This window comes from Trachinotus anak, unplaced genomic scaffold (genome assembly GCF_046630095.1).
Source record: "Trachinotus anak isolate AG129_WGS33_773 ecotype Australia unplaced genomic scaffold, CSIRO_AGI_Tana_v1 ptg000014l, whole genome shotgun sequence".
Classification (NCBI taxonomy): Eukaryota; Metazoa; Chordata; class Actinopteri; order Carangiformes; family Carangidae; genus Trachinotus; species Trachinotus anak.
The window spans coordinates 20,498,094-20,526,065 of NW_027273865.1; the positions used below are offsets into that span (position 1 = coordinate 20,498,094).

Here is a 27,972-nt window from a genome sequence, read left to right on the forward strand (position 1 = left end):
TTCTGTAGACTCCAGTGCCTGAAGAAATATACTAAAGAACCACCCATTTTCTCAGCAGTGACTGTTTCTTGTATTAAACAATAAAGAGGTGCCATTGCTCAGAGCAAATTGTAGCATTGTTGATTCCAGGTGACGGCAGTGTGCTGAGTCCATGGTGGTCTTTGTAACCACCTCGTGTGAGTCTCCTATTTACCATGAACGCATTTGCTTAGAAAAACAAAATGTCAGTGGAACAATAACGACATTGTTGTGTTTTCAATGAGCCTACATCTAACTTCACCCCAATGATAAAGAGTCCCTCTTAAGGATTCTGCAGTTTAGCAAATAGTTTCTTTTTTAAGCGTAGGTCGGCCTGCTTAACAAGCATCTATGTTCTGTTGGTAGCTTAGTGGGGAGATGTAATTACAGTTCAAGCAAACATGCTACTCAACACTGAAGATAGCACCACCACTAATTAACCTGGTGTCCCAGGCTTTTGTGTGTGAAAATGAAAGTCACTTAGTGGGGCTTTGTAAGGCTGGTAGAGTGTGTAGGTAAAATCCAGTGGAAACCTTTCAAAACACAATTTCTCCATTTTCTTTTTAATCATGTTTATACTGCAATGCTCACTACCTCATTACTCAGGATCAATGCACAGGAAATTCAAATCTTATCTCTGCATTACTCTCCCAAAAGCAAAGGTCTTTTTGTTAAGTACATTTTCAGTGAATCCTACTTTTATCCCTCACTGTCATTCAATAAGGAAACTTGTCTTTTCCACATTGGTAAATATGTCACTTTATGTTAAACCCTTCCACTTTAGAGTGAATAATCAGCACTGTGTGTGAGTATTCATAAACACACACACACACACACACACACACACACACACACACACACACACACACACACACACACACACACACACACACTGCAGCATAACCCGGAATGAGAAGCAGCTACAAGTAAAACCAACATACACACAGGTTACACAAATGGCGTCTGCTGATGATGTTACCGCACCAGTTTCTATTATTTTGAACATGATGCAGTAATTCCACTGTTGCTTAGGTGATATTAGATTGTCTATGAAAGCCTCCAACAGGCTCCAACAGGCTAAAGTCAACCTTTGGTCAATGCAAACTCAGCCGGCTTGATCCATGGTGGCAAAGGTCCAACAGTTCCAGTGAAACATAGTGTCCTGCTCAATTTGAAAAATCTAATTAAATGTAAAGTCTAAAAAAGGGTCTACTCTGTATAACAGAATGTTTAAAATATTAAATGGTGTGATTAGGGGTGCTAACTTGTGCTTTTATTGGCATTTTATCAACATTAAATTGTGTTAGGTGTCTCACTGCATTTACCATGACTATGTTGTATTATGGCTTTGGGATGGCAAAGGGATACCCCCTTCCTGGCATAGTCAAATTGCCGCCACAGGATCAAGTTTAGTGGAGGAAAAATGATTATCTTTGTCTTCTGCCTCACAGAAATCATGCTCAGGAGATGGCAACAATACAATGAACTGTCCATGTTGATGCAGTCATTCAGTAGGAGACAAGGTCATCAAGCAATTATCCTGCAGTGTTGCAGTTGTTCTCTCTGTGTGATTGTGTGTATCTGTTGTTGCTACATTACCAATGGTTGCACAAGCCATAATATGCAGGTGGCCTATGTAAGTGTTCCCATTATGTAGTTTTCCCCATAAGCATGGCACAGATGTTACACCCCTATGGGGGAGAAACAGCACAGTGAATAAAGAGGAAAATGTGCATGCGCACACACACACACACACACACACACACACACACAAGGGTTTTGCTGCGTCATTCCTAAGGGAAATGTCTTCTATCCCTGCTGTTACACTCTGCTTGTTTTGACAGGAATAAACTCCCACTCACAGACACTCACGTGGGTGCGTGCATGCACTCTCATAAAATAATGAGTACACGAGCAACTGTCACTGTTAAGCCTTGATAGCTGCTTTAAATGCACTGTGCGCCAGATCTGGTATAATGATTAACCCCAATTTCTGTGTGCGTGTGTGTGCGGGTGCGTGCGTGTGTGTTTGTGTGTGTTGGTGCTGTTACTCGTGCTGGGTGCAAAGCTCACCAGTTGCTGCTATCTGTGTAAAGAAAGTCAAAGTGTGAATGTTTTCAAGAGATCTTCCTCTCGCTGTCTTATGTCAGTCTTGTTGTAAATCATGGCATTGACCTTGTGAACTCCAGAATGCCTGGAGTTCGGCAGAGTTGTATAATATTACACAGGGAGCAGAAAAGTAGAAAAGAAAAGAGAGAGAAAAGAAACTTCTCGCTCTACTTTCATGTGTCGGAATCTCAAATTTACTTTTACTGCTGAGCTGCTCACGGTCTGTGGAGTATCAATATTTCATTATTTCATATCTGTGTGCTGAGAGGAAAAAGGCGTGCCGTGTGTGGGTGTGTGTGTGTGTGTGTGTGTGTGTGTGTGTGTGTGTGTGTGTGTGTGTGTGTGTCTGTGCGTGTATGTGCACATAAAAGATTCTTTAGTTCTTTGGCTACCACCTCCCCCCACCCACTGACTTTCTCTCCGATTGCATAGGAGATTTAAAAGCTAATATAATCTGACAGCTAATTATCTTAAATTGAACGCGCTAACGACAGCAAAATAGTAATGCTATTAAAGCATAAAGACTGCACAAACAAAACTCATAGTCATCCATAGATAATTATTGCATTATTAGTACAGTCACTGTTTCCTCCTCTTTATCCCCCCTCCCCCAAAACATGCCATGAATTACCATCATTCAGAAAGATGTCTGCGACAAGGACAACAGTCTTCCTGATGTGGACTTTTGAAAGCCGCTCAGATTGTTTAGTAAAGGTAAATGGACCTTTGTTGGCATAACTGATGGAGCACTAGTAGACAAGGCTTGTTTTATGCAACATGGCTGATTTGCATGCATTTAGCAGGCAGCATGCTGTCTGGAAAGACCTGGGTTCAGCAACTACATTGGCAAACATCTGCCCTGCTGAAGTGTTCCCTGCCTGGAAAGTGGTGCAAGAGTATCTTCCCATGGTGACCAGCACAGCCTGATATCATTTTTTAGGCCTGTATGTGTAGCACACCATATGTGTTCTTGCATGAAGTTTTCTTATGTGTAGATACATGCATATGACACTACCTGTCTGTGATCTTTCAGATTTTGACAGTCACTCAGACATCATCTCTGCCTGTCAAGCAAACTCAAAGAAGAAAAGATAAAAGAGCTGAGCTTTTTTTTTTTTTTGAGAAGTTGCTGAGACATAATCTTTCTGATTTTGTTTTTTTTTTCAGATTTCTGTTTTTAATTTACTAATTTCAATTAAGACCCATTTCATTAATGTTTGACCAAGATTCTAAGTGCATCAATGCAAATTAAACTGGACAGAAAAACAACATATTTTACACCCCTTTTTGGATCAGAATGGGACTGATGGAAAGTGGCTGTGCAGGTGATATCTACTGTTTTTGATATTGCTTGATATGAGTCCAGATATAATTCAACACTGCAGCCTTTTCTTTACTTGATGTTGCAAATAACAACATGCTGGTCAAACATTAATTAAAAACCACTTAACAAATAAATATGGAATATTTGTGCCATGAGATTCCAATTTGCTCACTTTTCTAATCAAATCAACATCCTCATTTAAAGTTCAATTAGCTGTTTTACCCCCCCCCCCCTTCTTCTCTCTCCCTCATCAGGCTGGGAGTCAGGCTGTATGGGTAGCAACAAGAATCTCCTCGTTGCCATGGCAACTCTGGGCGGGTGAACTTTTGTCAGGTGCCAAGAGCTCGCCGCAGTAGAACAGTGTTGGTTATTTGTGTGCACGTGTGTGTGTGTGTGTGTGTGTGTGTGTGTGTGTATGCACACTTGCACATGGTGCCCCTGTGACTGTGAGGGTTAGCAGGATAGAAAGAAAACTGTGTGCTTATCTCTGAGAAAGACTGCAAATCCCCCTTCAGTCTGTCACTCTCACTACTCCTGCAGCGTGACTCCCATTCTGTCTCTCCCAGCTTCTCTCGCTCTATCTTCCATCATCTTTCATTCAGAAATGCCCCTGTTGCACGCTTCTCCCTTTGACAGCCTTAAAGCGACTTCTCATCTTTGTCACCACCCTTTCTTCTCTCACCTGCTCTCCTCTCTCACCCTCCCTGGATACCCTCCCGAACACGAGCGGAAGAAAACGTTAAAACTTGTGCCTCTCTGTTTTTCTACACCTACACTCCTCCCTCGCCCCGTTCCATCCATGATATGCAGATTCTCAGCTCTCACAGTACAGACTGTATTGATCTTTCCCGTCCTTTCACTCTCTCTGTCTCTCTCTGTGCTCCCTCTATCCATTATCCTCCCTTCATTTGACTCTTTTCTCCTCCGTCCTTCCTCCATCTTTAATGACCTTTCTGCTGATTCAGAGGCCGTGAAGAGTTATGGCATATCTCTATCTCTATACGAGTGTAATGATAATTACAAAAACCTATTAGTCTTTGGTGAAAGTCAAACTGCGTACGACACAGCGCTGCAGCTCAAGACAAAAATGTTTTTCTTATCAAAACATCATCTGGTGCAGTTTCTGTATCCAAAGATTTTGTAGTGAAACATCTCTCTCTCTCTCTGTCTCTCTCTCTCTCTCTCTCTCTCTCTGTCCATCCGTGTGTGTGTGTGTGTGTGTGTGTGTGTGTGTGTGTGTGTGTGTGTGTGTCCTAAATTAGGTGAATGACTTGTTGTTGCTGTGTGGCTCTGCCTGCCAACACAGAGGCCCTCTCTTCGACTTCACTTAATCAGTATGCAGCTCCTCTCCGCATCACTGTCCTTGTGTTATAAATACGTAGACACACACACACACACACACACACAGGCAAATAAACACACACACTTCATCGGAATTCTGTTCCTGACTTCATCACTGTCCTTGTGGTATAAACATCATGTTTAAAAAGAGAAGGAGAGAACACAGAACTTGGACCGAGTCCAGAGTCCAGTCCAAACACTCACGTGCGTGTGTGTTTGTATGTGCGTGTGTGTATGTATGTGCGTGTGTGTGTGTATGTATGTGTGGACAAACTCATATTCACAAAAACTCCCCTCGACGTATATACTCACATCATGACACATACGCAAATGCAAACACTCTTGCGAGAGGCCCAAATCTGTGATCACTCACACACACACACACACACACACACACACACACACACACACACACTCACTTTGAGGTGATAAATAAAGCAGTGCGAGCTCAGCAGTAGCCCTTTGCCATGTCAGGCTTTACTGATGTCTAGTTCAATCCAGGGGAGTGGCTCAATCAGGTCTCACGAGACCAATCTAATCTTAGACCCACAACATGAGCACCTACAAATACACATACACAGACACGCTATAAGAGACTTTTTCATCTTTCTCTTACATACAATGACTTTTCTGTTTCTTTAGTTAAGCCAGCTGTCAAAACATAAAATAAAGTTTACTTGATCCAATCCTCCAAAACAAAATAACAATGCTGTCACTGCTGCACCTTTGAATTACTCACAGAGTGCAGACGGCATCTTGTTTAAATTTGAAATTATTTGACGGAACATGAATGGGTGAGGCCAGATGTGAAAGTGAGAGAAGGGGAATAAAAGCAATGATGTAAAAACAGTTGGAGCAGTATATATAATTTGGAAACTAGCTAAATAATAATCCATGAATCTGAATGCTGCCGTTGCGTTTGTGTCCAGTGAAGGTAAGAATTAGAAAAGAAAACGGAGCCACTTCAAATTCAAAGTTCTTCTGACAACACAGGCAAGAATTTAGCTTGCTGTCCTGCTGACAAGTAAAAACAGAAGTCTCTCTCTCTATTACTCACACACACGCGCGCGCGCACACACACACACACACACACACACACATCAGGTCATTGCTGAAACAGGTATATCCAATCACCAAGGTATGTGTGTTTCAATGACACGCAGGCAGACAGAATAAAAATGACTGAACTGTGAGAGAGTATAGCCGAGGAAAATCAATGAATAAAAATGGAAAATGAAAAGAATAAACAGACTGTGAGTAAAACCACATTTGATCTTTGAATGGAAATATAGTGTAATAATGATAATAAAGCATAATCACCTGGTTGAGAGACGTATGAGACTGACTGTATCTGTGTCTTTTGACATTTCTCTTTTCATAAATTCAAAATAGATACTTTTTTTTTTTGTCAAGATCATCCATCCCATTTTTTGATCCACTTCAGCCTGTTTTTTTTTATTTTTTAATTTTTTATTATCACTCCCTGCAGCTTGTGGCTACAACCTCAGTGTCAGTCCCTTCCAACCTTTTAAAGACCCTGGCTGTGTTTACTCATGCACCCTTGAGCATTTATTCATCCAGATAAGAGCCCAAAAATGCAAAAAAGAATGGTGGTGGGGGGTGTATAAACACTAAACACTGGACGGTTTCATTCTTGTGTGATAGCACAGGCTTGGATATGATAGGGCAAGGTAAAAGCTTGACTATAGATGTCGAGGGCCAAGCTGTGAAGTGGAAGAGCTATTTTATCTTTCAGGCACAAAAACACTGGTTTAAGTATCCCTGGAGGTAATCAATAATTTTCTGCTCTGAGTTTGACTCACCGAAGATCACTCCAGCGTAAATGCTTTAACAAAAGCTCTTCAGGGTTGCTTGTAAAATTGTGCACTACTGAGATGGCGGCACTTACATCTCATGCATGAGATTATATGTGTCAAAGGGTTAATTGTGTAAAGTAAAGCAAGAAGCTTTAGGATTAAATTAAAGGTGGAATACATTCCTTTTAAGTAAGGCACCATAATGTGATTAGCTAACTAGCATTGAAATGAACGAAGAGATGTATCAGTTTAGGGATAGAGAGGTTATGGTAGGAGAAAGGGCACTGCATATTGTAAATGAGGGGATTTACGCTGACGATATAATAGCTAACTTTCTGGAGAGTAAATAACTTTATTTCCCAAATTGACAACCTTTTGTTTAAATAATATTATCTATCTGCAATTGGTAAATACAGTGTTTCTCATTCATGTTCCATCTGCCAAGCCTAAGGTTTGTATCAGCTCCTGGTCACAAGCCTGCGTCTTTGGCCTCTAGGCTACTGCTGCCTCCCCTGAAAAACCATGACATGATACAAAAAGAGGAAAAGGGATGGGGGGGAAATAGATGGGGTCAAAGTATCAGAAGATGATTTAAGAAGTGCCAAGGTAGAGGGCGTGGAGGAAAGAGAGAGGAATAACCAGAGAGGGTGAAGGGGAGGATGAGGGTAGCCACACTGCTCTTTCTCTCGTTCACAAAAACAAACGTTCACAAACACACAAACACACACACACACACACACACACACACGCCGCACGTTCTCGCCCCGTATCTTTCTGTCTCTCAGTCTCTTACATCAACCTGCCTGTCAACCCCGCCAACCCGAATGATCCATCAGCCGCTGTTGCTGCTCCGAGAGATGGAGGGAGGGAGAAGGATGTGAGGTGAGGGAGAGAAAGACGAGAGAGAATGAGAGACTGGGGTCAGACAGAGGGGCACCACCTTCTGTGCCGCTCCCAAGATGCAGCAAAGCAATGGACCAGCTGAGGGAAAGGTGGGCTTACTTTTTTTCTTTTCTTTTTGCCACTGGGGGAACTGAAAGAGGCTCCATCTGTTACCAGTCCGTCTCCTCCCCGTTCCACAACTATTTGTCTGTCCCCATTTGCTTCCACACTTAGTGGAGTGATGCAAGCAAAAATGCTAAATGCTCCAATTAAATGAGGCAGCAATCTGTCTGTGCAAATCCTCCGTGACATCAATTTTTTTTTTTTTTTTTTTTAAGTCAAAAATAATTTGGTATGATGACCACTGAGAATTATGATGAATTGCCCAGCGTTTTTGCCTCGAGTGCCAGTTCAAATGACTGGCTGAGTGTGCTCTGGTAGCAGGTACAGTATTACAGCTTCACATTTTACAGTTGATCCTCCTCAGCCGCCAGTCCATCACCTGCCCTGCTCTTCTCTTCACCGCACAGTCGCTCTCGAAGCCAAATTATTCATGGGGCCCTGAAAATTTGTCAGTCGAAGCAGTTAAGCACGCTCATACATCAGACGCTTAAAAATAGTTCCCACCCGTTACCTCGCTCTCTCCTCTCCAACCCGTCCTCTCTTTAGGCTGCTGTCCATAATTTCACTTGTCTGCAGCGTCTCCACTGTTTATCTCCCATCCCCTCTTCTCCTCTTCGCCTCTCCATCTCATCATTTGTCCCTCTTCTCCCCCTGGTTTCTTATCACATCCTGCCCTCTCTCCTCTTTAGGCGAGATGGAGCGAAGGAGAGAGGAAGAAAAAAAAAAAGACCAGGGTGGAAGAGGAGATAGTGGAGAGAAGAGTGACAGCAGCTTACGGGGAAGTGAGGGGGGGGCAGGCATTTTTTTCCCCCTAAGTTTCTCTCTCTCTCTCTCTCTCTCTCTCTCTCTCTCTCTCTCTCTCTCTCTCTCTCTCTCTCTCTCTCTCTCTCTCTCTCTCTCTCTCTCTCTCTCTCTCTCTCTCTCTCTCTCTCACTCACACTTTGCAGGGGTCTCTTTTCTTCTCTGTCTAGTTGTGTTTCCCTAAGGGTTCTCAGCTTCACTCATACACAGCTGAGATCTGTCTGGTGCTGCCCTCACTGCCTGACGACACACACATACGCACGCACACACACGGACGGACACACACCTTGAGTGCATACCTGCCTACATGCAAACACTCAGATAAGACCTGCAGGGAAACACAGGAATACACACTGACAGAATATATCTTGAAAAACACACTCTATGCTTGCAAGCAAAGCAGACATGCAACATACATGGGCTGATTTGCACAACCAACACCCTTACACCAATGCAGTGTGCTAAAGAAAACACACTGCTTTTGTCCTGCCTGTGACCGTGAATCAGCATTCTGCCTGAATTATAGGGCTGCATTATGGATTCTCTCCACAACCCACATACTCTCGAGACATTGTTCAGAGAAACACGCACACACAGCAGCTGCTAGTAGACCAACAGACATCAGTGAAGCCTTTAAATAACAAAAACAAGCGCTTAACGTCAATTTTCCCCCTGTTGGTGAGACTGGTTTTACACCACCACAGAAATTATGCAATCGCTTTGCCGTGATGAGAAGAAACACATGCTCCTCCTACGTTCACACCTGCAGGCAGAACTCTATAAATTACAAACATGATAATAACCTTTCCCTTAGCAAAATTAGCACATCTACGATTTTGGTTTCCTTTCTGCCTGTGTTCTAAGGACCTGTGCTTTGCGTGATGGATTATGTGGCGACAGTCATGGTCTTATCTGTTGTTTTTGGGCTTTGGGGAATGGAGCATGAAGGAGACATTCAAAACCATGGCCAAGTGCCTGGCATGGGCAGTAGGATAGGAAGGAGAAACAGCAGTAACATTAACTGATATACATCATATTATTCCAAAGGAATAAATCTATTATACTAAGCTTCTTCAGGTATCTGTTGCCTGGGATCCAACACCAAGGCCATTAACTGTTGCAGTTAAGGTTCTATTATAATATCATGTGGTGTGCTCAAGATGTGACTCAACATTTGACTACCGGCTGCATGACCTGTGGAGGAGGGTTTCCTCCAGGTTTTATCCATTAAAAACAGAAGAATTCTTCATCTCATATGTGTATGTCTAACCCTGTAATAGCCATTAATCTCACTAAAGATACTCATCACGTGTGTGTGTGTGTGTGTGTGTGTGTGTGTGTGTGTGTGTGTGTGTGCTCGTTGTTATTCATGCTGGGTGCAAAGTTCACCAGTTGTATGAATGTTTTCAGTATCTCTTCTTCTTACTGTCAGCAATGTTGTGAAACCTGGCATCGACCGTGTGAACTCCAGAAGGCCTGGAGTTCAGCTGAGATGTGGAATATTACACAAGAGGCAGAAAAGTGTTTGTTTTCTGTTGTTTTTGCTTTATTTTTAAGAGAAACTTCTCACTCTTCTTTCATGTGTTGTGGTCCCTAATTTACTACTGCCGCTGTGTGGGTGAGTGCTGATCCTCTAAAAGCAGTCAAGCCTTAATTAAGCTAACGTGTATTGTCGAGCTAACGCTAACAATGCAAGTGATCCCTGCTCATTAGGCAAAAAATCTCCACAAATCTCTCCCTCTCTGCTGTAGTAGTAGTTACAGAGCAATCGCACTCGCACAACAACAGATCCACATCATTACACACAGTCTACACGCACCCGCAGACACGCAGTCGCAGCCATACACACATAGAGTAGTATATGCAGAGACATATTACGCATCATTACGCTCGCTAACCAAGCAGAAATGTTTGGTTAACATCAGGTCAGTGGGTGAGAACATGCCAGTGGTCTGTCTTGGTAGGCTGAAAGGCAGCAACTGCCCACACACACACACACACACACACAGAATGCATTTTGTTACAAGTAGAAAGAAAAGAGGAAATTGAGGATCAGGCCTTTAAACACTAATGAATGGCCGTCTTCTGTCTTTTGCCATATGTCCTATATCACTCTTCCCTCCCTCTCTCTCCACAATTGCTTCATCCTGCTCCACTTGCCTGCTCTTTGTGCTGTTACCGTAGCCTGGGACTAAAAGAAGTCAGCAAGCTGATCAAACAGCCAGAGCCAGCAATACACACAACACATATTAATTCTACACAAAAGGTGTAAGTCAGTTCTGCTCTACTCAGTCGACAAAGTCTGTTATTTCTCCTGTAGAGGAGGCGTGTGTGTGTGTGTGTGTGTGTGTGAGAGAGACAGAGAGTGTGAGTGTAAGCAAGCAAATACCCACATATTTTATTCATATACATAACAATGTGTGGCAGTATTTATATTGCTCTAAGTTTGATGTGACATTACACCTCATTTGACCTTATGAATTCAGCTTTGCATCATGCTGACACTGCTAAAAATATGAATAATTAATTTCACATGCAAATGTACTTTGCTTTAGTCTGTGGTACGTTTTTGACGCATTAGTGTGGGATGTTCCATCCACAAACACACAGCCCTGTCTGAGCAGCCAATGAGTGCAGCCCAAAGATCAACCAGTCTGTACTGACAAATAGCAGAAAGAGAGACCCAGCGCTCTCCTTTCATCATTACTTCCCCTCTCTTTCTCTCTTCTTCACTCATCACCTCTGCTTCCCTCTTATTTCTTTTCCTCTTCATTCACAGTTCAAATGCCACTCAAATCTGTATAGTGTGCAGTCTGCATTCCACTAATCAGTGGGCTGGTTTTCTTGGCATGAATTTAACGTATGCTTTTATTTTTAAATCAGCAGCTAGATCTTGCTTTCACTAGATCTCTGAATACCAAACATTCCTTGCTCTGCAAAAGCACTGAAACCCCCTGAAGGTTGCTTTTACCAAAGAAGGATTATGCACTTTAAACAACGAGGCACATCAGCTATACCAGTCACCAGCAGGTGGCCTTGATCCACTAAACCGTTCATGATCTGAGTCGAGCAGCTGAATGTCAAAGCACTACACAATTGCACAGTAGAGATACTAGTCTCCTCTATATGGATCTTCATTTTCTATAAATAAAATCTCACCTGCACACCACTTTACTGTATGTGTGTATATATATATATATATATATATATATACACACACACACACAATACTGAAAGTTGACTTTCTCTCTTCTCAGTTTTCTGACTCTTATTTCAATCAGTTTGACCCATTCTCCAGGGTCACTTGTAGATTTGATGGAGCACTCTCTAAAAACAAAAGCAATGCACCTGGCTGACGCACACAAACTGCAAAAGTAGTTGTACCATGTCAGCTAAAGCAAAGCACAAGACACATGACTGAACTAAACTAGTGTCAGTGGAATATCACCTGGTTGAGCACAACATACAGACTAGCCGCAAGGTCAGCAGGTCAACATTTGGCTGTTCTTGTACTAAAAAAGAGATGCATGGATGGCAAAGCAAAGTGTGAGGAGAAGGAGAGTTTAAAAAAAAGAAGAGTGAAAACAAAAGTGCAACAGAGGGGAAAAAAAACTGAAGAGATAAATATGAAATTAGGAACCGGGGGGATACAGATGATTGACTTTGTGCAAATTTTACCTCATTTGTAATGGTTACATGAAAAATTAATTGGCTAAGCTCACTGTATGCAGAAATCAATGAGAAGAGTGCTTAGGAAATACACTACAGGCCATTCTAAAGCACAAAGTAAGGCCCACACTGTGGAACAAAGACAGAGACAGAGACGGGCTACTCAGAACACCGGCCAGGGACACTGTGCTCCATATTTTATTTTATGAAATTATGCCTCCTGTTCTCCCCTCCCCTTCCCCGAAATGAGTGATAACGACGCAGATTGCTAATCTTTCTTATGCACAGAAGCTAAGACTGTAGCACACTGCTGAGCAGCACAAATGACTGCAACTTTTCCCAAACTTGCAGTATTTTCAGACAAGAGAGAGGGCCACATTCTCAGGGGACCCAGAATTCACTAGGCAAACAATACGAATGCAGAGCTTTACAGTGCAGACAGCAGCAGAAGTAGCAGAGGGGTTGAGAATCACCCTCTCTCTCGAGCCCTCTTTCTTTCACACAGCCTCACAAGAGTCTCACTCTTGCTGTTTCTGCACCCTTTTTTTTTTATCTCTTCCCGCCTCTCTCTCTCTCTTTCAACATACTGGGTCAGTTGAGCTCCTGCACTGCAGCACAGTTGAATGATGTATTAACAGGGTTTTTTCATGATTTCAGGACATAGGAAATTATGTTCTATTTCTTTCTTTAAAGTTGCTCTTGTTATATAATATACATTTAGAAATATTTATAACATAATTTTAAAACAGCTAGTCCAATGTGTGACAGATTCATCAAATGACCACTGCTGAGGATCTCTGTCGACACTGTCCAAGCCATCAAACTGGTGCAGTATGCAGTAAGGCACCAGTAGTAAATGTAGTGCATATAATATATAGCAGGAAGAACTGCACTCTCCTTTCACATAAGTACAGCCCTGGCTGGATGCTATCTTTGCACGCCCATATACACAGCACCATAAGTTAGTGGAGCCATCAGATAGGCTCCTAGACAAATGCACACACAGGCAAGACAGTCTTTACTGCATCTCCCACCACACACAAACACACATGAATGCACAAAAAGTAGAACATGCCTTTTTGTATGCAGCACCTGCAGTATTCTGCAGCTTCAGCACCACGGTCAGAGACAGATTGGCTTTTTCAGCAAACTGGAGATAATTCCCTGTTTCCCAAATGGAGAGAGAATACCACACACCACAAACATGTACACACATAGACACACATAATGCAAAATGTAGGTGGTCACAGCCCTCTCCCAGTCACTCCATAACATGCTCTTTCTGCTTCAAACTCTCCGTTTGGTTTATTGGATAATTACAGCTTCTTTCAGGTACAAAAGAGCAAAAAGAATCCTGACTTTCTCTAAGTGGCACGTCCTCCACAGTTCTCTCCTGACAATTCCATGTTCTCTCACCCTTCCCTAAGCTACTTGTCTGTGCTCTCCCTCCTATCAATGTTTTATTCCACTTGCTATTCAATCTCTGTCGCCATTGGACGTCATATCGGGCCTAATTGAGACTCTCAAATACCTATCAACAAGCAAACACTGGTAGAGCACAGAAAAACAAGAGCACAGCCACCACAAATCTATCTATCAGTCTGTCCATCTGTCTGTAATGCAAACACACATACACACACACACACACACACACACACACACACACACACACACACACACACACATAGACACGCATATGTGCACTGACAACTTTCAGCAACCTTTCACTATGCAGTGCAGGCACACACCAGCCAATCAACAACCAGAGGCCCAAAAATATACTGAGCAAAAATACCAGAGGAGAGGAGGAAAATATAACACACATGAAACCACGTCTCTGGGGACGACCTAAAAAAAAGTGTACCTGCAAGTCACACACGTCATAACCATGTTACAACCTCAACTCAACACAAAAATATGCATTCGTAGTTATTGACAGCCAATGGCTAGAGTGAATCCTGAGCTGGTGTGAGAGTCTACAGAAGCTTTTCTAATTGGCTTATGGTATCTCATATCTCCTAAAGGAGCTAATTTGAAACAGCTATGTCATGGTTAAGGTTTAAATCAGGCAATTGATACAGAATTATGTGTCATTACGTGTGTGTTAATAAGCATGCGTTGCTGCATTATATTCTGCATTATGTTCTAATAAGACTTTTAGATAAAGGCCTGAAGGAAAGTGTGCAAAGCATTCTTACTATTAAACTCAACTGCAAACAGGGAAAAATCAACTTCAGAGAAAAGCCCTGCAGAGCATTTACAGCATAGCAAGTTACTGTCAGTGTTGCTTGATCAGTGTAACTGTACCAGTACTTAATCAACCGCCATCAATCAAACACAATATATACCTTGAAGTGGTCTTGGAGATGCATGACACAGCTGTTTAGAGTATGTGGATTTCATTCAAATACTGCAAGTATAGGGTATTAAATGGTGAGGACAAGAAAGCCACGGTAGATATTTTGCCTCCATAGAAGTTACAGGACGGTCTGGAGGATTAAAAATTGAGAAAAATGAAACCTTCATAAGTGCAAAGACAGGCAACATCTCTGAGGAATTGCTTTCAACATACTTTAAAGTTGTTAAAATGGTTAGAATCAAGACTTCGGAAGCTGAACTGACCTATGCATAAGGGAATCTGTAACACCAGCCAAAGCCCAGCGCAAGAATAGAGAAACACAATATGTCACAATGCAAACTCAGCGTTAGGCCACAGAGACAGACATACTACAAGTATAGAGGGAGATAGATAGAGGGACAGAAAAACATTAAAAAAAGCCAACCTTGGCAGGAGAGAGATGGAGAAAGCCAAGGACAGAAAGACAGACACGCTGCATTTACCGTGCTGAAGTCTTGCCAGCGTACAAGCCTCAAGAGAGACGTGGAAGGAAAGGTTAACTCCACTGTGAAATTCAAATATCACTTGCACAATAGAGACAGATTCAAACAAGCGGTGCATGTGTACATATTCATACAAAAACGAAACATTTAGCCAACCTTCAATCCCTTCAGTTGCCTGTATCTAACATTTTACCAAAGTATGAAATCACTTGGAGATATTAGTGCAGGATAACAAGAGGATTTATTGGGATAAAACCACTCAGCAGGGTATAATGGGACAAAGCCCAGCACTCATTTGTGAAATATTACCGTGGGTGGATGATGGGGGGTAGAGAATAAAAGGTTGCCAAGATATGGGACTATAGCAAGATCATCAATGATCCCAAAACTTTATTTATTTATTCATTTGGGTAGTTGGGGGTGATGGTGGGGGTTGGGGTTAAGAGAGTAATGCATTATGTTTTTAATCAAACTGAGTGCACACTGAAAATGCTGACCATAAAGTCTAACCTCTTGGTCAGGGAAAGGAAGGCTCTATGTGTGTATGTGTGTACATGTCTGTATGTGTGTGTGTTTGTGTGCATGTGTGAGTGTATAAGTGTGAAAGTTTAAAAAAAAAAAAAAAAAAAGAGCAGACAAATGAGGTGGGGCAGAAGAACATGGTGGTACAGCAGTGTGAAACTTTCTTCCAGAAGAAAACAAAGAGCCTTGACATAATGCTACCATGATTACAAAAGCTTTATATGAAGGTGAACTCCACTCATTTGAGCAACAATAACTGTCAAAAAAACAAACAATGAATACAACACAAGTTAACATGATCTGTATGATAAGCTTATTGACCGGATCATTGATGATCTACAATGGACATGACTGTTCTAGACTAACTAAGGGGGTTTCCCATTTAACAGGGAAATATGTGGTTTGCTACATATCTTTCACTTAGTGTACGTTGACATATATGAGAAACTATAACACCCAATTTCAACTGAGGATCACCACTCCTAGTAAACCTATTGAAATCAAAGTAAATTGGATATCATGCGGATTTTAAAACAAAACAAATGCACCCTCCTTTCCATAGATAATCACACATTTATAGACATCAAGATCGCATTGTATTTTTCCCAAATTAAAAATTTCACCTTAGTAAAGAAAAAGAAATAGCGCTGAGATGATGATGATGTGTCAATACCTGCAATACTATATACGACACAGCTACTACACAGCTGCCTCAACCTTGTTTTTTTTTTGTCTATTTGGTCCCAAAACAGAATCAGGCTAGGATAGGGAAATATGAAAAATGCCACAGCACAAGAGAAAAAAAAAAAAAAAAGCAAATGATGATTGCTGTGGGGGGAGGAGACAATTAAGTTAACACTGGGGATTTCAATGCAAAAAAAGGCAAAATCCAAAAATGCCAATTTAAAATGTAAAAAAACAATGTAAAAGCATCTTTTGAGATTGTTCTCTTAAAAAAAAAGGTGTAATTTTGTTGACACAGCTGTAGTTACCTGCTTTATTCTGCCATTTTCAAGATGATTGAAAGTGAAAGGACAGAGCAGATGAAATTGCACTGAAATGAATAAAATTATCTTATACCAGTTGAAGGTTTTATATATACATATTTTGAAAATAATGCATATTTAATATGAGACTTGCTGACCTCTTAGCATAAACAATTTGTGCATTTAATTCTAAATGCATCCAGTCTGATAAATTCTTAATGGATCTGAGCGCCTTTTATCGCCCCCCAGTGGAGTGAACCCACACTGCTGCTTCAGAGGGAGTCAAAAATTGGATGCGCAACTGCAAAGAGGTTCTTCCAATCAAGTTCTCAGTTACTGTTTATTAGCCTAAATCAGCAGTACCTGTTTAGATAATGAAAATCACAGCGTGCCTCAATGATTTGGTATATCCTCTCTCATCATCCATTTCAAAACCAGCAGCAACCACTTGATTTGCTCTGGCATTGTGTTTTCTGTATCTTTTACCTTTGGATGACACCAATAATGTAGTGGCAGATACAAATTGCATGCCACGATATCCAACAGGTGAAGATCATAGGACAAACTACCGATGGACAAAAAAACCATGATATTTTCCAGAAAAATAACTTCCTGTTTGCCCTTTCATCACTCTTTTCTGTTATTTGATTTGATGCTAATCTGAAAATAATGAGGAGCTGAACTAAATTTCAATGTTATTGCCCTCCACTACATTTCTGTCTAGCACTCTATTGGTTCAGTAGCTATTCTTCCATCTCCAGGAGCATTATCGCATGATGGTGGCCACATCTTCAACATGCCATTTTAACAAGACACCAAATACACAGCCTTTCAGTAACGCTCCACACACAGGTTCCCGTGGCATCAACCCTTTCATCAATTGATTGAAGACTTTGTTTTTATTAAGAAGGCTATACCAGACGCATAATCACTATACATTGATTTAACATTACCTTTACAATTAAATTCTTCACTGAAATTACAGAATAAATATATGCACATTTTTCTTCAAATCTTTGTGAGAGAGAAAACATTAAAAGTGCCTCCTACAAAGCCGTTAGTGGGTGACAATGGGGAATCCAGAAGCAATGGGGGAGGGGGGGGGGGTCTTAACAAAGTGCGTGGAAATATCCAGAAAACCTTGAGTATTGTCTTATAATAATATTCACAAATGTTTTACCATCCGTGCGTCGGCGCGTCCTTTTTACGAGAAGCACCCTGATATAGACAGAAGTCCTCATTAATAGTAATAACCATATTAATAAGATATAAAAATTAAATAGAACACTGAACTGTAAATGCGTTGCAGTATCTCTGTTCATAATGTGATGTGATAGTTCTGAGTAAATCCCCTCGCTTCCCGCACTGAAGCGAGTGCATGCAGCAAACTGCAGTTCATTTTAATATATGTATTTTTTTCTCTCTCTTTCATTCATTTCCTGCAAACTTTATGTGCACGGCCTCCGGGTGTTTGTACATCCTAGTCAGGGGTAAAAGAGACAGAAAGAAAACCACCAAGTCAGGGAGACGTCCAGCTCCCGTGTATCTTGCACGTCATGGTAACTCCATAAAAAGGGGTTTCAGTGACAATTGTATTTTAGGATGTTTTGTGTGTTTTATTCCCCGGTGCCCCTCTCATTCCTCTTTTGCTTCCTCTTGGGCATATAGAGATATTTATATATTATAAAAATAACGGTTGTTGACTTTGCTGGCTACTCTGAAAAAAAGGCACTTCATTGAAATATCTGAGAATGGCCTCGCCTCCAAAGTGATTTGGGGGGGAACGTTGTAACTGTAATATAATATTTTATTTTATATCATGCTCTTTTTCAAGTTTATTTTTCACTATTGATTTTGGGTGATTTTGTCTGAGGGTGGCAAAGTGAATGTGTTGACTTTGTGTTTTGTTTTGTTTTGTTTTTTTGTTTGTTTTTTTTTTTTGTCGCTTTTTTTCTCCGTGGGCTACAGATGTTAAAACCGGTAAGATTTTTCCAAGACTTCGAGGTAATCCGGCTTGGTTTGAAGTTTGGCCCTTAACTCGAGGTAATCACTTTGGGACGGGTCGGGGTAGCAGCCTTTCCCCGCCGTGAAAAGCAATGTCTCCTTCAGCCGTGCATCCTGCTGTAAATCAGGGTACTGCATGCCTGGTGGGTGTGCATGCGCCACATGCATGTCCTTTAGTTTGGGTACTGTCCCATACAAACAGTCTACAAAGCCCACTGTCGGCGTGGGCCTCTGACTGTCAATCACTGTAGGGCAGAGCCCTCCATTCTCATGAAATCCTGCCATGTCAGCCGTGGTGTGGTTGACTGTGACGATGGTGTTGAGTTGAGAGTTGGAGACTGCCAAGGTCCACTCTCTCTCTTTCTCCAACAAGGTTCTGTAGTTACTGTTGCTACTGCTGCCATTGTCTTTCTTCTCTGAAAACTGCGCTCTGTCTTCCTGTGCTATCTCCCCCTCTCTAGGCTTATAGATGGGGTTGTTACACATCTGAGTCACAGGGTGGGGGATGTAATCATAAACGTGACCATGGGCATGTGTGTGACTAGTGTGAGTGTGTGTGTGCATACTGGGCGTCGATTTCTCCGGTGTGCCAGTGTTACCGGCACTACTCTGCCTTGGTGGGTCCTCAAAAATCCTACACTGCATCTGGATTCCTGTCAGATCTACCTCAGATCGTTTCCGGAAGGGTAGCTTCTTCCTGCGACGGAGAACAAAAGCGAAAAGCCCAGCAGCGACAAAAACAGCAGCGATAAAGAGGATGAGTAGGCTGAGGATGAGGACAGATAGTGGGACAGCTCCTCTCCCATTTGCCTCCCCCATGTCAGAACTGCCCGTGGTGAGGTCATCCCCACCAGGCAAGGCTGGCGAAGGACCTGAAGAATACTTGAGCTCAGGACAGATGACCTCAACCTCCAGTGAACGCAGGTCCTTCCCAAAAGCAAACTCGGGTGTCTTGCAGATGACATCACCAACCACGATGACAGAGGAGAGCTTTTCCAGCCACTGTTTGAGGGGGATGATATCACAGGAGCAGTCCCAGGGGTTCTGATGGAGATCAATCTGGACAATGGAGGTCAGATGCTCCAGAACACCACGCACGGGTAGGGAAAAGAAGTAGTTGTTGCGGAGGTTCAGGCGTGCAAGATTGGTGCCAGCAAAGGCATCAGTGGGGAGGGAGCGTAGCAGATTGTCATTGAGGAAAACCAGCTGGAGATTTGGCATTAAGGAAAATGAGTTAGGTTGTATCTCACGGATGACATTATACTCAAAGTAAAGATAACTCAACATCTGAAGCCCCCGGAACATCCCAGGTGTGAGCCTCTCAATGTCATTCCCATTCAGATATAAACTTTTCAAGTTTGGCAGGTTAATAAAGGCGCCCTCTTGGACATAGGATATCCGATTATTCCCTAAATGCAGTAAATCCAAACTTGAGAAATTCCAGAAATCAGAACGGTAAATTTTCTGTATTAGGTTCCCACTGAGATACAATTTCTTGGCATTGAGGGGCCGAGGCAGGAGCTCAGAGATGTTGTGAAAGCCTTTCTCTTTACAGTTCACTGTTAGACCTAGGTCATTGATGTGAAGGTTGCAAATACATCCAGCTGGACAAATTATGGGGATGGGAGGCCTTGTTTGGTAGCCAGCAACAGGGGGTTGGTTGATGCCTGGATAGATGCTACGAGGGGTTGGGGGGTTCTTTGTGGGCCGAGGTCGTTTGGTAGGCTTGACAACTCTTTCCTTGTATTCCACAGAAGATGCTGTGTTGTGAAAGGAAGAGAGCATGGAGGAAGGTTTAGTAGGCCATGTGTTCTCATTGCTAAATGGGACCCGGGGAATTGCCAGCTTGGCCTCAATCTCTGCATCGGAGAGTAGTGGACAGAGCTCACTGCGCTTGATTTCCCTTAAGTCTTTCCCGTGTAAGTGGAATGGGTACTCGCATGTGATCTCACCAACCAAAGCTGTATAAGGGATTCTCTCTAGCCATGTTTTTAACTGGACAATCTCACACACACAGTTCCAGGGATTTTCCTCCAGCTGGATTTCCATTAGGCTCCTCCCAACATACTCCAACGTGCCCTTATAAGGCAATGTCTTTAGTCTGTTTCCTCTGAGGTCCAGATGTGTGAGTGACACAGACCGGAAAAGATAATTTGGGAGCACAGGGATCAGATTGTCATTCAGTATGAGCACTCTCAATTTGTGAAGGTGCCTGAATGCACCACTTTCAATCCTTTTGATAACATTGTAGTCCGCCTGGAGATACTCTAAACCCTCCAACCCCAGAAAAGTGTCATTCCGGAAAACTTCTAATTTGTTTTCATGTAGGAACAGCCGTTTGAGTATTCCTAAGCCATTGAACGCTCCAGCATGGATATCTTGCAAGGCGTTATTACCCAGATTAATGGATATGGCATTGTTGAGATGGAGGAAGCTGTTAAAATAGAGCTTCCTCATGGAGTTTCTCTGCAGGTTGAGCTTGAAGGGCCGGCTCCATATCTGTGAGATCTGGCTGACATTTGTAAATCCTTTACTGTCACAGTGGACATGGAAAATGCCCTCTTTGACTTCGCAGTAGCAGGGCTCGAAGCAGGGCTCGTCGATCTCCTCGGAGTCCTCTAGTAGTGGGATCGGGGTGGTCCATCCTAAGGCTATGGTGCTCAGCAAGGTAACCCACAGCATCCTCACTGACACCAAGGGGATGAAGTCTCGGCTCCAGGGACAGAGCCACTTCACAGCACTGCAATAAAGAACAGAAAGAATGGAAAGGAAGGAGGGAATGGGTGTTATGATTACACACACACACACACGCACACACACACATACGCGCACACACACACGCACACAGGTACGCACACACCATCACAAAGTGAAGTTTGAGGTGAGAGAGACAGGCAGAGAGGAGAGAGCAGAGAGAGGAAGAGTGCATTAGTTTCAGTAGAATGGAAGACGGCTTTGAAATGAATACCAATTAATAATAGAATTACATTGAGACTACTTTAGATGTTGCAGTTCTGCTGGGTATTTTAAATAAAAAAATAAGCCCAGCACTCTTGGATGGGTAATGATACCCAGCAACACAAACAAATCCCTTCACTGACGTGTTCCATCACTATATCGGTGGAAATGTCATTTATTATTCAGCAGAAATGCTGGTAAGGTTGCAATAAATCACCCCAGAGATGCTTATTGCCATGAAGAAACGAAGGAAAGAGCAGGTGGGTGAGGTTACTGGTAAGGAGAGACAGTCCCTCTGCTGTATTTATTACATAACAGGGACCTCAATCCCTCTTTCGGTAAATGAGAGTCCAGAAATGCGCGGTGGAAATGAGAGTAGGTGCATGATGGTCTAAGGCAGAAAGAGGACGGGCACAGAATAGGTGTCAGCTTGGTGACCATTAGTGGGACGAGATGAGGACTGTTGAGGGACTTGCTGAACATCCATCTCGTTAAATTGAGTCTCAGCATATTTATATATTCTCCTCTATGAGTCATGGAGATCTGATTAAACAAATAGGTAAATGTTATGCAAACAGTACCACTCAGGCTGCAGAAAATGCAAAGACAGAATTTAGCAGTGTGAAGATGTCAAAAATAAGGCGTAAAAATGAAAAATAATCCAAATGTTCCGCTGATTCTGATATGCAGAGTATGACAGAGCTTGGATTATTTGCCCTCGGCATTTTCTTGGGTTAAATCCCAGCAGATAAACCCAATAAATAGGGAAAAGTGTCGAATTATTCGTTGTAACTGAACCTGTAATTTGCCCCCCCAAAAATACTATTAGTACTTTTTCTGGCTTTCCTAGTTGTTGATGCCATTTGAGGATTAGACGAGCAACGGTGCAAGTGAAAAGCGCAGTGGGCGAAGCTCAGTTATGAGGATGTGATTGAGTAGATCCGGTCGGCCTAACAGAAAGAATAATATATATAAAGAAAGGAGGAATGACGAAAAGTAGTGATAATGCTCAAGGTCGTAAAGGCCTCTATTTTATCTGTATAAGGAAAACAAAAAAAGGAAAATGGGCTGATCGGAGATCCGTTCAGTATCTCCATGGTGTTAAGTGGGTGAAAGTCAAGACCCGTGCACGCACACAAACACGCGTTCACATAGCCTCTGAATGTCTTTTCTGTAGGTTGTGACTTCTCTCTCTCTCTCTCACTCACACACACACACACACACACACACACACACACACACACACACACACACACACACACACACACACAAAGTGCGTTATCCTTTCTAACTGGGTGCTGGAAATCCAGAGGAGATGCGCTGGGACCGTCTGCCGGAGCAGAGCCGCTGTCCATGGTGCTGAAACCAAAAGCCAAGTGAAAGGAAAAAAAGAAAAAAAAAGGAGGAAAAATGACCTGTATTGTAATCCCCCCAAAAAAGACGTGACAGGAAAAAACGCACCAGGGAAAAAGAAGATCCTTTAACACGATCTCGTCGCTGCAAAATTCAGTGTTTTCATTTCTCTCTCCATGCGTAATCCTCCAGGGTTTATTGATTCCGCTTCCATGTTAGAGATCAAAAAGCGCAGATGCGATGTCAAAAAAAGTAATAACGACATTTTAAATCAATTGAAAAATTATTCGTGCTATATTATATTCCCATGGGGTGTATCAAATCGGGAGATATACGTACTTAGTTTAGTGGGATTCCAACTTCACATATCCTCCTGCGGCGTGTCCTGTTGTTCCCCGGTGCGTCCCGCTCACCGTCCGATGCCGGGCTGTGAGGGAGAGAACGAGAAATGAGGGTGACCGAGCTGTTAGAGAGAGACAGGAGCAAACGGAGAGGGAGAGATGGAAAGGGAGAGCAGGGCACTGAGGAGGGAGAGAGGGAAGAGATGCGCATGTGAATGAGCCACGGACTCAAAAACGAAGCAGGGGAGATTCTCCACAGCCCTCGATACTTACTGGAATTAAAAGTGCCGCCCGCGGTCAGTGGCATTTTCAAAAACGACCTATTAAAAGACCTTCATCTTGAATTCATACCAAACTTAAGTTGCGATGGCATGTAACAAGCTCCAATCTGACCAAAACGGTGAGAATCCTGTTGTAAATCTACTGAAAACCCCCCCCAAAATAACCTCGCTGTCAACACCGCGGAGAGAGCAGAGCGTTTATTGAAATACATGCCAAGCATAATGCAGTAGCCTTTCGTCGTGACATTGGCAGGAAAACGGGGGATACAAAAAACAAACGACTATTGATCAGTCGACTGCCTGTGATCCCTTGTCCTCGATATATGCAGAGAGCTTGTTGTCCCTTTTTGAAGTCCATTGCTATGCAGACACCAATAAGCATACAGTCACACACACACACGCACACACACACACACACACACACACACTCATGCTCCCATCTGCATACATTTCCCTTAAGAAACACTCACGCACAGGCAAACAACCACTCACCTTAGTTTCGTTCTGCGATTGGAAAGCATCGGGGAAAAAAAGACCACTAGTTTGAATCTTGTTAGATCTCTCCCTTGCTCGTTCTCTCTTTCCTCTCTCCCCCCCCCCTCTCTCTCTCTCTCTATCTCTCCCTCTCTCACTCTCTCTCAGTGGTTGAAGCAAAAGAGAGGAGAGGAGAGAAATAAAGACGTGATAGGAATGCAATCTCTCCCACTCTCGCTCTCCGATGACTATGACTCTCTCTCCTTCTTTCTCGTCTGCTTTTTTTTTTTCCTAAGCAGTTTGCTTAAAATGCAAGTCCTCGACTTGTGCCCGTCCGCTTCCTCTTCCTCCCCTCTCCTCCACCTCCTCCTCCTCCTCCTTCTTCTCCTCCTCCGCCGCCGCCGCCGCCGCCTCCCGGGCGAGCGCTCAACAGCAGTGCAGCCGGGTGAGAGTGTTCTCCTCTCGGCCTCAGGGCCGTGTCTCCGGCCGGTGCAGCAATAGCAAGAGTCTGTGGATCATATCGGCGGTAGGGTCAGCTGCTGGTTTTCTTTCTTTTTTTCCTGTCTTTCTTTCTTCGGGTCCGTTTCTCTGCCGTGCGTCAGAGGAATGAGGGACTGAGCTGGGGAGATGGAGTAGGGGTGAGGCGCAGGGGGGCGAAGGGGTGAGAGACGCAGAGGAGAGAGATCTGGCGGTGAGAGAAAGAGGAGGAGGGGAGGAAAAAAGAGTGATGGGGACGGTTGCGCTATAGTTCTGGATGCTGTCGAGAGGAGGAGAGGAAACGAAGTGAAGAGAGGAGAGAGTGAGGAGCGATCTGGCTTTCGCAGAGGGGGCGCGCATCAAGAGGAAATAAATAAATAAGTGTCGGGGAGCGCGCTGAGCCGTGTGGGTTAGACTTCCAGACCTGTGGATGACAATCAGGACACAAGGCCTCTCTCTCTCTCTCTCTCTCTCTCTCTCTCTCTCTCTCTCTCTCTCTCTCTCTCTCTCTCTCTCTCTCTCTCTCTCTCTCTCTCTCCACGTGATCTTTCTTTATTATCATTATTGTTATTATTGAGAATTATGCAATAAAAAACAACCACAATGAAACTCAATCCCTTCACTGTGGGTAATTTACTCGGCTGCAGTTGGGCGCGCAAAATGTGGCGGTGCCCCCCCCCCCCTTACCCTGCCGACACCTCCTCTCTCCGCTGTGGAGACGAAGAGGGTGGCCGCGACTATCTCCAGCGAGCGGGGGAGAGACAGGGAAATACGGAGCGCTTCATCCTTCCCTTGCGTTTGCGTGCCTTCCCCCGCCTCGCCTCCAGCGGGCAACACAAGCCCATGTTGTGAGCAGCACGCCGAGCCACAGCTCACAAGCAACTGAGACACCATCACGATTTCCAGTTCATGCAGCTCTGCAAGGAGGGGGGCTGATTGCAGTGGGGAGTTGAAATCCCTCTGATTTAATATTAACACACAACCTGAAATGTTGCCACTTTGAGCCATCATTACAGCAAAACTATGGTATAAGGCTGCTGGAATAGTAACTGTCTTAAAGTCAGAGTATGTTGTCTAAGCCTGGCCTAAGGCTTTTTTCCACATTTCTCAGGAGATCCTTCAACAGTTGAGCACAAGGGAGCAACAAAAACCGATGATGGCTAACTAAACTCTGACATTCTGAAACTGTTTACTTAGGAGATTTGGTGGCATCAGGGTGTGCAAAGTGCTGTCACTGTGATTATTTATGAGAAATAAATCTTTTTGTGGGGGCACCCACGGGAGCAGCTCAAGGCCTGGTGCCCCCCCCACACCCCCCACCCCACACACACACACACACACACACACACACACACACACACACACACACACACACACACACACAGACTTCGCTGACATTTAGGATTATTTTTAAAATGTTCCTGCAGTAGCATTAGACAGGTAAACCTTTATCCCTGTTGCGATTTACCACTTTACATGTCATGATGGATGGAAATAGGCTAGCCTAAATGATGAGCTCAGGGGAGGCTCCCATCATCTGGCCATATAGGAAATAAATGAATCTGTCCTGTTGTTGCCGTCCTACATGTTGTTTTATGGGGGTCAGGAGACTTTTCTATTAATATTTTCATTTATTTCAGATCTGAATCAGTGACAGTGCATGTGTCCCAGATCCATCTTCTATAATCCTAACTCTATAATAAAATGAATGAGTATATATATTGCTAGAATAATAAGTCCTAAAATCATAAGAACAGATTAGTTTACAGTGCAATACAATGCAGATACATGCAGCCTAAGCCTGAGCCCATACACACAAGAATATACTGCGCGAGCCACACATAAGCAGTGGATGGGAGGTTGGAGAAGAGTGTTTAGGAGCAGCTGGTGGTCTGTAAAACTGCCATTCTTCTTTATGAAAAGCCATCATTCACCCCTTCAGCCTGTCAGCTAGTGTCAGGCAGACTGACACGAGGCCACGACAAACCCCTCATTCAGCTCACTCACAGGACATGGATTGGCCAGAGTTTGTCACAACGAAGTAATAATAAGCCAAAGATTATCATTCAGAAATCATGCCAAAACAGTCGGCCTCGCTATAAAATAAAAAACTTGGAGTGGGTGACAAAAAAAAAAGGAAAAAAAAGCATTGGTATAACATTAATAGATCAAGTCTTGAGGAGTTTAATTGCATAGTTGTAGGGCTTTGAAGCACTTATTTAATAATTAATGCAATAAAAATAATAAATCAAAACACATGCATCCTATATCCTATCAACAATCAACAGTTTCTTTTAACCATAGTCTTTTTCATAACCATAACGAAGCAGTTTTTGTTGTCTAAACACTAACCCTGGTGACAGAAAACAGCTTGTATGAATTGTGTTTGTTACTGGCATATTGGTTATTTTGAAGAGGACAAAAAAAAACTGAACTTTTAGAAAGCAATACTGTACAAATGAACTTTTTCTTTCCATTTCCATTGAAGGACTTAGAGGAAAACAACACTGGAAAACAGCACATTCAATAAGAACAAGATGAACCTCAAATAAAAGGAGTGAGGGGTATGAAAATGGGACAAAGGAAAGGCCACAAAAGATGGAAGAATCTTCTCCCCACTCTTGGGCGAGATGTTGAGATTTATCATTTATTTTTAACACTGATTTGAAGAAGAAAGATAAAAGAAAAGGACAGTAAAAATGTTAAACCGAGATGTCTGGATGTGGCAATGGGCATTAAAGCCAACTCAGTCATCAGTGACATTTTAAGGTCATTGCAGCATGATGAAGGGACATCAGTGACAACTCTGTCATCATGGACAGCAAATAGCACGGCAACCGACGAGGGAGGAAATGGCTGTCAATACTGCTCAACCGCAGCTGCACCCAGAAATGAAAAGATGCAGGAGATGCTCCCATATCCAGCCGAGTGATGTCAGTTAATTATATAAGCCTACAGTAAAAGGATGAATGACTACAACACCTTTTTATTCATCATATTTTGATTCATATCGTAGCATGTCACACATTCCTGCACAGAGGTTAATGTGCAGAATAACTGAGCAGCTCATTACGACCCACAGTTACGTTTTTATTGTTCGCCAACCTTTAGCCGGTGTTGTAATTATGATTTCACAACACTTGAACAGAAATGGCCAGGGGAGAGGAACATCACTTTAATTAAAAGGCCCAAACTTTTACCATATAAATTACAGGAATAGTCATCTACTTTTTTCGCAGTTTAACATGCTAATGAACAGTAACTATTTTCTGTAAAATATAAGGCTACGGCCCATCCCCAATGCAATAAATGAAAGGGTAAAAAAAAAAAAAAAGTTTGGTCTCCATTAAAAACTTTTCCCCTCTTTTCGCTGTCACCTTTTGAAACTTGTCATTACCCCTTCTCTGCTTGTCATCAGGGCTTTCAGTGGCATACTTCATGCCACCTGCCTAAGTCCTTTGTTGACCACACAGGAGGGCACAGTCAAATAATTCCCTGTCTGTCTGTCTGTCTATCTGTCTCTCTGCCTGTCAGTGTGCCTGGCTCCCTTGGAGTCAATATGTCTGAATGCTGGTCTGCCTTTCTCGCTGTCCACTTACATCCCCCGCCTGGCCGCCTGCCGACCAGACCGCCTGCCTGCCAGTCTCTCTA

General features: G+C 43.0%; 2 protein-coding genes across 2 annotated transcripts in view; one reads left to right on the forward strand and one right to left on the reverse strand.

Moving 5' to 3' along the window:
• The window catches only part of scn2b (sodium channel, voltage-gated, type II, beta), a 357,779-nt gene that overhangs the window by 27,462 nt on the left and 302,345 nt on the right, over positions 1 to 27,972 (forward strand). The window lies entirely within an intron of this gene.
• slitrk3a (SLIT and NTRK-like family, member 3a) lies at positions 18,304 to 24,221 on the reverse strand. The gene is made up of 3 exons (XM_071496948.1): positions 23,863 to 24,221; positions 23,088 to 23,175; positions 18,304 to 21,177 (listed from the first exon to the last, which is right to left on the reverse strand). The coding sequence occupies exon 3, from the start codon at positions 21,117 to 21,119 to the stop codon at positions 18,405 to 18,407; it is 2,715 nt and encodes a 904-aa protein (XP_071353049.1). The 5' UTR covers positions 21,120 to 21,177; positions 23,088 to 23,175; positions 23,863 to 24,221; the 3' UTR covers positions 18,304 to 18,404.

Bases quoted from the DNA above. Each gene is read 5' to 3' on its own strand.
- slitrk3a (XM_071496948.1), bottom strand. From the start codon at position 21,119: ATGCTGTGGGTTACCTTGCTGAGCACCATAGCCTTAGGATGGACCACC.